This window comes from Phyllostomus hastatus, unplaced genomic scaffold (assembly GCF_019186645.2).
Source record: "Phyllostomus hastatus isolate PE091 unplaced genomic scaffold, TTU_PhHast_1.1 phas_scaffold_93, whole genome shotgun sequence".
Lineage (NCBI taxonomy): Eukaryota > Metazoa > Chordata > Mammalia > Chiroptera > Phyllostomidae > Phyllostomus > Phyllostomus hastatus.
This window is the reverse complement of record NW_025334042.1, coordinates 10,552,596-10,564,742: the sequence shown is the minus strand read 5'-3', so window position 1 is coordinate 10,564,742 and position 12,147 is coordinate 10,552,596. Positions and strand designations below refer to the sequence as shown.

General features: G+C 37.6%; 1 protein-coding gene across 2 annotated transcripts in view; it reads left to right on the top strand.

Moving 5' to 3' along the window:
• The window catches only part of SRGAP1 (SLIT-ROBO Rho GTPase activating protein 1), a 263,884-nt gene that overhangs the window by 187,460 nt on the left and 64,277 nt on the right, over positions 1 to 12,147 (top strand). For both annotated transcript variants that reach the window (XM_045829578.1, XM_045829577.1), the window contains exons 7-8: positions 3,646 to 3,867; positions 5,945 to 6,046. In XM_045829578.1, the coding sequence (XP_045685534.1) occupies positions 3,646 to 3,867; positions 5,945 to 6,046 (324 nt within the window). The remainder of the gene's footprint in view (positions 1 to 3,645; positions 3,868 to 5,944; positions 6,047 to 12,147) is intronic.

Below are 12,147 nucleotides of genomic sequence, written 5' to 3'. Positions count from 1 at the left end.
TTGATGCTGCTGGTCCACAGACCACACTTTGATCAGCAAGATTTTATAATATCTTTATAATGTATTTATTATATGTTATATATATATATGTTTATAATATGTTTATGTAAAAACTCCAAATTTAATAATTCTGAGGTTGGAGGGCGAGGGTGAAATGAAATACATTGGATTTCTAAGGACAGGCCAGTGATTAAATCTGTACCTCCTGAAGGCAGAGCTGATAGTTCATGTCCTGATGGATGCATCCTTTACACAAAGTTTGCCTCCTTTGTGCCTCTCTACTGTTCTGAGTAGCAGACTAATGAACAGCTTGTGTTTGAATTCCTTACAAATGGAGATGATATTTTACTGTGTTCCAGTCTTCATATTACTGGAGCCTAGTAGATTCCCAGGCACCTAATAGATGGCCGATTAGTGAGTTGAATTCAATCAAATTGAACAATATAGGGATGATCTGGTTTTGTATCTTTAAAACCACTTGTTTCCTCTTTAAAAGATTTATATTGCTTTTATGTGTAGATGTAAATTTTGTCAGTAATTTATAACCGATCTTATACGGAGCTATATATATATTATCAATTTTAGTCTTAGAGCTATATATGTATTATCAATTTTAGTCTCTTGAAATGCAACATGAAAAAGTGAATATAAATACAAATTAAAGGTAGTGAAGATTCAAGAATCCTAAAACTCTTTTATTTCTAGATATACAAATAAAATTTTATCTCTAATAAGAGGTCTTTGGCAACCATTTCTTTTTTTTTATTTTAATCATTGTTCAAGTACAGTTTTCTCCCTTTTACTCCCAATCCAGCCCACCCTCCCAACCCTCCTCACTTCCCTCCCATTACCACCCTCCCCCTAGTTTTTGTCCATGTGTCCTTTAAATTTGTTCCCGTGAAACCTTCCCATTGTCCCCTGAAATTCCCTCTTCTCTCCCCTGTGGTCACTGTCAGCCTGTCCTCTATTTCAGTGTCTTTGGTTATATTTGGCTTGTTTCTTTGTTTTGTTGTTTAGGTTCCTGTTAAAGGTGAGATCATATGGTATTTGTCTTTCACTGCCTGGCTTGTTTCGCTTAGCATAATGTTTTCCAGTTCCATCCACACTGTCGCAAAGGGTAGGAGCTCCTTCTTTCTTTCTGCTGCATAGAATTCCATTGTGTAAATGTACCATAGTTTTTTGATCCATTCATTTACTGATGGGCATCTTGGTTGCTTCCAGCATCTAGCTATTGTAAATTGTGCTGCTATGAACATTGGGATGCATAGGTTCTTTTGGATTGGTGTTTTAGTATTCTTAGGATATAGTCCCAGCAGTGGAATTGCTGGGTCAAAAGGCAGATCCATTTTTAGTTTTCTGAGGAAGTTCCATACTGCTTTCCATAGTGGTTGTACCAGTCTGCAGTCCCACCAGCAGTGCACTAGGGACCCCTTTTCTCCACAACCTCTCCAACACTTGTTGTTTGTTGCTTTGTTTATGATGGCCATTCTGACTGGTGTGAAGTGGTACCTCACTGTGGTTTTAATTTGCATCTCCCTGATAGCTAGCGATATTGAACATCGTTTCATGTGTCTTTGGACTTTCTGTATGTCCTCCTTGGAGAAGTGTCTGTTCATGTCCTTTGCCCATTTTTTAATTGGATTCCTTGTCTTCTTAGAGTATAGTCGTGTAAGTTCTTTATATATTTTGGAGATTAAACCATTTCTTATTTAAGAATTTTATTCTAGGGATAAGAAATAAGGCATTCCCAGACTGTTTGGCAGATTCAGAACTGTTCTCATTTCTAAAAGAGTACAGATTATTATTGAGTCCTCAGTAAATTAGGCAAATCTGAAATATTACACTTAGCATGGTTGCATTTGAGAAAGATTTCAATAAATCATTGTATCAATCTTAGTATGCACAGACAACTTGAATGATATTTTTTCATTATTTCCTTTAATGTTTGGTTTTGCTTTTATTTTTTAACACTTTTATTAAGATATTATTCACATGCCATGCAGTTTATTCATTAAAAACCTACAATTGGCATGGACAACTTGAATGATATTTTTTCATTATTTCCTTTAATGTTTGGTTTTGCTTTTATTTTTTAACACTTTTATTAAGATATTATTCACATGCCATGCAGTTTATTCATTAAAAACCTACAATTGGCATGGACAACTTGAATGATATTTTTTCATTATTTCCTTTAATGTTTGGTTTTGCTTTTATTTTTTAACACTTTTATTAAGATATTATTCACATGCCATGCAGTTTATTCATTAAAAACCTACAGTTGGCTTTTAGTATATTCACAGAATTGTGTATCCATCACACAGGCAACTTTAGAACATTTTCATTACCCCAGAGAGCAATTTTATACCCCTTAGCAATTCCTCCCCAATTTCCTCCCTCCTCTAGTCCCAGGCAACTACCAGTCTACCTTTTGTGTCTACAGATTTGCCTATTCTGGACATTTCATATAAATTGAATCATATAATATGTGGCCTTTTATGACTGGCTTCTTTCACTTAGCACAGTGTTTCATGGTTGATCCATATTGTGGCATGCATCAGTACTTCATTTCTTTCTGTGCCTGAATAATGGTTCGTTTTGTTTATTCGTTAGTTGATGGACACTTAGGTTGTTTGTGCTGTTCAGCTGTGATTAATACAGCTGCTGTAAACATTCACGTACAGTTTTGTATGATAATGTTTTTACTTTTTGTATACATACCTAGAAGTAGAATTGCCAGCTCATATGTTAACCCTTTGTTTAATCTTTTGATGAATTACCACACTCTTGCAAAGTGGCTGCAACATTTTACATTCCCATCACAGTGTATAAGTCTTCGAATTTTTCCACATCTCCCCCAAGAATTGTCTTTATGTCTTGTTGACTGTAGTCATCCTAATGAGTGTGAAGTGGTATCTCACTGTGGTTTCAATTTGCATTTCCCTGATGACTGGAGATGTTGAGCACCTTTCCATATGCTTGTGACCATTTGTGTATCCCTTTCTGAGAAATGTCTGTTCAGACCCTTTGCCCATTTTTAAACTGGGTTAGTTGTCTTTTTATTATTGAGTTGTAAGGGTTCTTTATATATATTAGATGCAAATCCCTTGTTAGATATATGATTTGCAAAAAAAATTATTTTCCCATTCTGTGGATTATCTTTTTACTGTATTGTGCCCTTTGAAGTACAGAAGTCTTCAAATCTGATGAAATCCAATGTGTTTTTTGTTGTTGTTACTTACGCTTTTGATGCATATCCAAGAAAGCAGTGCCTAATGTAAGGTCATGAAGGTTTACCTGTTTTTTTCTGAGAATTTCATAGTTGTAGCTGTCATGTTTAGGTTTTTATTCTTTTCAAAGTAATATTTGTATATGGTGTTCTTTTAATTTTTAAAATTTTCTAAATTACTGTTTGCATTCAATACTATTTTGTATTAGTTTCATGTGTGCAGAATAGTGGTTAGACAACCACATACTTGCAAAGTGTACCCCCTGTTATTTCCTGTACCTACCTGGCACCATAGATAGTTACTAAAATAGTATTGACTGTATTTCCTGTGCTGCACTCTACATCCTTGGAACTGTTTTGTAACTACCAATCTGTACTTCTCAATCCCTTCATATGGTATTCTTTTAATTTTCAAGTGCTGTGATCTTGGCTACCATGCAAGTCTGAACAGAGCCCTAAGAACATATCTCTCTGCGGAGTATAACCTTGAAACCTCCAGGCATGAAGGCTTAGACATTATTGAGAATGCGGTTGACAATTTGGAGCCCAGGAGTGATAAGCAGAGATTCATGGAGATGTACCCTGCTGCCTTCTGCCCACCAATGAAGTTCGAGTTTCAGTCTCACCTAGGTGATGAGGTTAGTAATGGTTTTAAAACTAATGAATTATCTCCTCACTTCCATTGCTCGTCACCTGCTGTAACCCAACAGTTGTAAGAATTCCCAGTTTTTTCTCTCCTGCCCTCACATGGGATTACATAGTATTAAGATCAGCCTTTGATGTCACCTTTTAAAGCAAGGATTAAATAATCAGATGCTTGCACAGGCCAAACAGATTTTTGTGCAGCTCAGTTGGGTGTAAGCATGGAACTGTCCTGAGTTAGTTAAAAACTTCTTCCTCTACCTCAAAATATTCAAATTTCAATTCAGAACAAAACATTGTGCTGGCCCAGTGGAATCTGTCTGAAGACTTCTTGTCTTCCTGTTTTAAAGATCCCCATAAAGAAAAGTAATTGTAAATGGCAGGAAAATGGGAGAGAGGGAAAAAATGCAAAACATTTTTAATATTCCATTTGACTTCAAATTGGTGAAGTAAACGTTAGAAATGATATCTTTTTATATGAATCTACCTTTCTATCCTATTTTCTCAAGGGAAGAAAATCCATTGAAACTATTTATGAGTTACAATTGTATATTTTATTGTCTATGGACTGGGGAAAACAAGACGAGCCAATTAATGGAGCATGCTATATAACACTTGATGTCCCAGCTGTGCAAAGCAATATTCATACATTAAAAATCCAATTTTAGCTTATCATGGTGACAGTATGTTTTTTAAACTAAATGTAATTATAATACCCAAGGCAGATTTTTTTAATGCCATAATTTTTTCTGAAACACCTAATGTGAAGACTTATAATATATATGTTTGTACCTGTTCATTTCTAATCTAACTTTATTTTTGCTTGATTTGATAGAGTGAATTACTCGATTAGAAACAGTGACCATTTTTTATACCAATAGCATGTGAATTTGACGGGCGAGTGGCTTGTGCTGCCCAGACTTGCTTCTCCAAGGGGTTGCTCTTCTAATTTCTTGACTGTGGATATGTTAAACATCCAGGGCAGGGGAAAGCAGGTTTACAGTTGTGAGTACATGAAACACAGTTTATTCTTGTGTCATTTTTTTATTAATTATTTCATTATTTTCCATATGAACAACTGTAAACCTGCTTTTACCCCACCCTGTACAATGAAAATATCACAGACAAGTGACTTCAGTTGGGTTAATAATTTTTACCTTTTTTTAAAACTAATATTATTTTAATAAAGTCTGTTGCCTTTTTTATTTTTTTTTAATGGCCTGCATCAGCAGGGAGCAATAATCTCTGTAATGTTTTGGAGACCCCATAAAAGAAAGTCTTCATCTGCTGAGAATATTTCTATGACAAGAAAGAGAAGAAGAAATTGTTTCTGGCATAATTTTAATATAATTAAGAGATTCTAATTTGACCTTATTTATCATTGAGAACATGGCCAAAATATCTTTCTGACAAAGTGTAGGATAAGTGGCCTCTTGAAGTTCATGGTGACTCACGCCGTTTGCCTGGCATTGGCAAGACAAGCCTTGGTTGAAAGATGTTAATAATAGCTGTTCACATTTTTTTGAGGTTTTACTGTTCCAGGCAGTGTTCTAAGGAATTTGTGTACATTATCTCATTTCATTTTTATAACAACCTTGTGGCATAGGAACTCTTATTATGCCCATTTTATAGATAAGAACACTAAGGCTTAGTAACTTACCACACTTACCCAGCGGGCTGTAAGCAGCAGGCTCTGCTGCCTGCCCCGGTGTGCCTGGATGTTCCATTTGGACCACTCTTCGCACTCTGTCATCTGCCCTACAGTCATTAAGAATTCCACGAGTGAGACATCAGCATCAGAGCTCTGTCTCCAGCAACTGCCTCGTTCTTAGAGGGTTCTGCAGCTGCTCTCTTTCCAGTCGTGTCCAGGCCACGCAGCTGCATTCTGCTCTTCCCACTTACATAACCAGTTCATATTTAAAGCTGAGGTTTTGAGGAGGCTATTAAAAGTAGATATGTAATTGGAATCTTGGGATTGGTGTGATTCATGCAGTGTTTAAATAGGAGAGCCATCCCTCTGGAGGCTTGCTCGATGGTTCCCTGTTGTAACTGTGGCTTCTGGTTCCCCAACAGGTGTGTCAAGTCAGCGCTCAGCAGCCGGTCCAGGCGGAGCTCATGCTCAGGTACCAGCAGCTGCAGTCCCGACTGGCCACTCTCAAAATCGAGAATGAGGAGGTGAGCGTGCTTTCTGCCCCACGAGTAATCTGAACTCTAATGTCAACTGGAAGACATTTTCATACAACCTAGGCATACTTAACATTCTAAATGCAATCACTTCATCATGCATTTTCAGCTAAATCAGGGTTCCTAAAATACTCTTTGTAGGGGATAAATGCAGATTCTGTATTCTTCTATAGATGAATACTTTGCCAGGGCTTCACTGCATACACATGGAATCTATAATTCACACTAAAAATTGTTTTGATAGGTTATCAAATTCAACCTGTGTGTCCAAGAATATACAATAATGTGTGGCGCGGAACTTTTGACGTGTGTGTTCATTTAATCATAACTTTTGAAATTAGCACTTTTTATGTTTTTTGTATTCTGTAGGTTTTTGGGACTAAACATGGCATTACTGATACAATGAGTACAAAAATCATTTTAAAATAGTACTTGAATAAGAACAGAAACTGTTTGTTGACATTAGTGGATTTAAATATATGGAACAATAAAATGGGAATTATAAATATATGACGAGCCAGGAAGTAGTCATACAATTCAGCTGCCTCTTTCTGAAATTAATTTAATTAGATCCATGTTCTCCTTAAATAAAAATATGAATCATAAATGTTTCTTGTATTATCATGGCTCTGAGTTATAATTTATAGGGACCAAATCAAATTTATGTGTTGGAAGTTTACTTATTGATCAGGTTTCAGTACCTGCAGTCATATTAAATCAGTGTTCAGATGATATTATCAAGAATCTCTGTTTTCATCACTTTGAAGTGATACCTTCAGGTGTGTGGGTAGGAGTTTCCTCCCCTCTGCCATGTATTGGGAGAGCCAGGACTACATGGTACCTACAGCTTGCCACCTCACCCATTCCAGCACTTTTCTCTCTGAAAAAGGATCCTTCATGGGCCTGACTTGTCATGCATACTTCTGAACCAGCCCTTAAATCCCAGGAAATGGGATTTTCTCAATGGTCAGCCTAGATACTAGACCCACTCAGAGAGCCCTTTGATTAACAGTCCCAACAGAAACATCTCTTTCTAGGGACAAACAATTCCCCAAAGTAAAGAACGTGGAACAGGAAAAAAAAGCAATGAATTTTATCAAAATTCACTTTAGTGCTCTCTTTTATTTCAATCCCACTGGAACATTTTGAGCTATGGGAATGTGTGTGTGTTTGTATTAAAAAAAAGACTAATGTGTTTGAAGACCAGTATAGTTTGGTCAAAACCCATTGCAGCTTTCCAGCTTCCATCCTTTCCAGAAGAACCAAGCCATCCCTTATTCAAACATGTGTATTTAAGATGTAACCAATGGGGTTAGGACTTTGATCTCTGTAAAGCCCCACAAATGAGCCTTTCCGAAGGAAAGCTCTTACTCTCCTTGAAGTGTTTCAGAGTTGAGGCATCACAAAATATTCATCTAATACAGTTACTGGATCCTACTGAACTTACAGTTTATATGTGACTTCTACTTTTTTTAATGCAAGTCTTCCTGCTGTTTTAATTGGAAAAATTCTCCAAACTCTAGGAAAATAGTGTGCTACACACAGAGTCAGTACTGGCAGCCCACAGACCTGTTTCATTTGGCTCCCGCGGTTCTGGCCTATTAAAAACAGGGCAGACGGCGACTCTGGGCCTGCATTGCCCCACGAAGGGGAGAGCTGGGCTAAATTCCCTCGTCATAGCCGTTCAGCTCCTGACTTTCTTACATTGGACTCGTGTTACATTGCATTCATGTTACCTCTCTGGCCTCCCCAGGCCTCTGAGTTTGTAACATTTTATGTATGTCCCTTTGGGCATAAATTTGGAGAAGCCCAGTGTCTATATAAACTGATGAGACAGATAGCACTCCCTGAGGGTTAATTTGAAAAAATTCACTGTAGAAACAAATGAATTGGTTTGTCTTGATAGTTCCTGTGAGCATGACCGGTGGTTTATGATTTGTTGTATGGAACAGATTTACTGTAGTGGAATGGGATTCCTAATGAAAGTAAGATTTAAATTGGATTTTTGGAAAATAGATTTTTGACAGTCAGTAGATTTCTATAGATATAGAAGGAGGAACATGTTTCAACATATTTTAAGGTACCTTGAAAAGATACTGGAAGAACCTTGCTTTCCCAGAGCAGTTTGATTATCACCCAGGTTCTCCTTGGGGATGAGCCGTGGGTGAAGCTGAAGTCATGTGATGAGAGGCCTGGAGAGCCCACCTAAGGTGACTGGATTCTTGGGTCAGTTCAGTTCAGCACAGTACATATTTGTTGAGCAACTTCTACCCTCCACATATTTGGCCAGGTACGGAGAGTGCAGAGATGAGCAAGTCACAGTTGCATCTGTCTAGCGTAAGGACCAGGCTGTAAGGAGTCATTCATACAATGTGAAATATAAGAGACATAACTTGGGAACAACGGAGCAGCCATTGCTGATTTTGGAGTCCTGTGTAGCACTTAACTGTAAATGAAGAACTTGCCTCTCAACCTCCCACTATAGAACAGAAAATTGACACATTGGTATCAAACCAAAATATACTCAATACAAGTAGGAAACATATATAATTCTATATAACTCTCTGCCTCTGCCCAAAAATATACACACTCATAAAGTCCAAATTCTATTAGCAGGGGTTCAGTTACCTACAAATAATTCTGACTGCTGTAAAAAGACCAAAGTTGAGACAGAATTTCATCCAAATTTACAAAAGAATGGACAGTGCAGTTCAGTAAATACCTGAACCTTTTCACCAAACCTTACACAACAACAAACAATAGGAACTATTTGAAGCTGTAGAAAGCCTTCTTAGAAGGGTTCATATGCTAAGAGCCCATTAGGCATATTAATTTTGTTTGCTTTACAGTGCTTGATTTTTTAAAATTAGCTGTTATTTAAAAATTGAAATTTTTAAATAATTTTAGTACATATTTGTTGAGTACAAAATTTGTTGAGTACATATTTGTTGAGTACAAAATTTGTTGAAATTTTTAAATAAAAATACTGATTTCTAGCTTCTAAAAAATTAGAAAGACTTGTTATACTAGACCTACATTTCTGCAGGATGATGACCTGCTTGAACTGAGCAATAGATGCTTCCCTAGACACCGCGTCTTCGCTGCATTTGCCATGCTCCCCGCTCAGCCCACTTGCCTCATTTTCATTACTCCGTTGGCTCTTGAAGATATTTGAGTTCATAGCGCCTGCCTTAAAGAATAGAGAGCAGTAGCATTTGTGAAATGAGCTCAATATACTCATAAATACTAAAAGTTGAAAGAAAAGTTTGAGAATGACTTGATTAAATTTGTGGTTGTTGCAGATTCATAATAGATTGTGACGTTTATTTTCACATTACAACTTTCCATTTGCCTGCTGAACCTTTTAAAATGAGCTTTCTGTTTCATTCTGCTGCAAACTTGCATCACTGGTACTTCACTCTTGAGATTCCCACTTCCAGTCAGTCAGCCAGTCAACAAACACTACTGTCCACCAGGTGTTGTGCACATAGAAATAGAGCAGAGCCTGCTTTCTGCACAACTTATTCCCAATTTTTTTATGTTCTTTTTCTTCAAAGAATAACTTTTCATTTGAAACATTAATAAACATCACTTCAAAAGGTAACACTTTAAAAGCAACCTAAGTCTAAATGATCATTTCTACCTTCCTGCCCATAAACATTTTCCAAACTCTTTCCAATCTAATGTTACACAGTCTTGTCCACTTTCTTAAAGTTCACTCTTCACCTCTGTCATAGGGATTTCAGTTTAGGAGTCATTCCTGTTTTTTCTCCCAAAGCCAGTCTCTGGAGTAACTCCCCAGAGATGGCATTTCCCTTTTCTCAGGTTCTTCTTTCCTTCCTTTACTCTGCAAAGGAAAGAAGTGAAAATGAACTGCTTAACTAGAGAAATTATGCCTTTCAATTTTTTAGCACAGCCTGAGTTTTAAGTAGCTTGTCCCATTTTCAGACCATTTGTCCCAATAGTTGGTCCAGAAAATAGAGTTCTATAAGCATGTCACTTCTGTGCTATGACTAAAACCTTACACATAAAATAAGTCCCCCTTACATTATAGATTTATCCCTGAAAGGAATGGAAAAGACAGAAGCCTGTGATTCCTCAATTAATTTGCAACAAGATTTAATGAACTGATAGCCCCACGTAAATTTTCCTAACATCACTTAAAATGTTCCACCAAGAGTTTTCAAATATTAGGGAGTATTTCACAGACTGTTCCAAAAATATATTCCTTACACAGGATATTTTCAACAATAATGAACAAGATTTTAGACAAATATTTGGTACTGCTTTTATGGCATGGGTAATTTATGGAAGTAAGAGATTTGGTTATACCATAGAAAAATTACATTTTCCTTCCAGTTTTCCTGTAGTACCAAAGGCTGCTGTAAAATCTCAAGTCATATAAATCAGTGGTCAAACCCTTACGAGCAATTGTCAGATTCTTCTATACCAGATACTTGGTATAAGATGGAGCTTGATAACCACCAACTTATAATTGCCGTCTCTGATGGTTTCTGTGGCTTTAACTTCATTTTTACTTATTTAAGTATTTCTTAATGCCTGCAACCTTCTACTGATGAGGGGTACAGGAAAAGCCAAAGTAAGAAGTAACTGCCACTTACCTCTTAAATGATAGCATCATCTTGGCCACAATTGAAAACAGAATCAGCCGCCTTTCACTGAAAACACATATTTTTAGAAGCAATGTATATAAGTATGTGTAGGTGTGTATCATTTCAGCTAAGCTTTAACTCACTGCAGGGAGGGCCTTGATCCAGAAGGATACCAAGCAGAATGAGGAGAGGTTATAGAAAAGCTGTAAATGTGAGTCATGAGGTAGCATACCCCCCAAAGAAGATGTCAGAGACCACAAGGACTGTCAGCAAAGAAACCACATGTTGTTGGTGTGTGCCAAACATTTCTTTGGCATCTGTGGAGTTGAAAGGAGGATGATTTCAACTTCCGCCATTCTTTCAGTGAACTTTTCGGAGAGCCTGTTGTGTCCCAGGCACTGTGCTAGTGACTAGAGATATAAAGATTTGGAGGCTGTCCCTGACCTCAAGTTGTTCCCTTTATCGATTGAAAACATAGTACTGTAAACAGTGTGGTGGGTGCTCATGAGACTGTGTGTCACAACCATTGGCGTTGTGCTCCTCAGACCACATTCAGTATCACGTCCACTCAGTGGGTCATTAAGTTGGAGTTGAGGAAAACACACTTTGTGAGATGTAGCAGAAGGCCGAATGTTGTTCGTAGAGCCATGGGCAATGATCTTTGGATTAAGGTGTGTCATTGCTGAGAATGAATGTTTTTGAAAATCAGTAAAGTTTGGTGTTTATAAACATCCCCTTAAGTGCAAGTACATAGATAATTAATGTGAATTCCTCTGGAATGGTGGTAGACCCCTCCCCAAGATGGCCTGTCTTTCCAGGTCAGATAACACCTTGGCCAGCATAGACAGGGTCACTAGCATCTGCACCTCCTGTTGGGTACCAGAAGTGAGGGAAGGCCATGACTCTGCTCCTGCCTGCTGTGGCCTGTGCTGCCTGGAAGTGTCTGCATCCTCAGCTACTTAATTATGGCATTTATCCAATCTCTCTGTGTGTGCATGTGTGTACAATCCCCTTCTGCTAATTTTTAACACATCTGAAATGACACACTACTGTGATCAACATACATCCAAGGTCAGTGATGGCAAGGAGTAAGCAGATAAGTGAGGAAGGGAAGGCACTCCTGGGGGTCACCTGCACAAGTAGATTGATGGGTGTTAAAGGACAAGTAGGCCTGCACCAGGCGCGTGGTGCAAGGCACAATGCTAAGACAGCGGTGTTCAACCAGCATGCTGCAAGAATTTTTAAAACATGCGATAGCTGACTATTTAGTCAGGAGCACTGACCTTTTTTCCTGTAGATTGTCAAATAAAGAAATGACAAGAACCAACACAACGATATCCATCCAGTGTGAATGAATCAAAATTATACTTTCTTTTTGGTGCACCGAAGAATTTTAGTAATTAGTTTATGTGTGCCATGAGATGAACAAGGTTGAAAATCACTGCTATAGATAATGTGGTGTATTCTCAATTGTGTTCC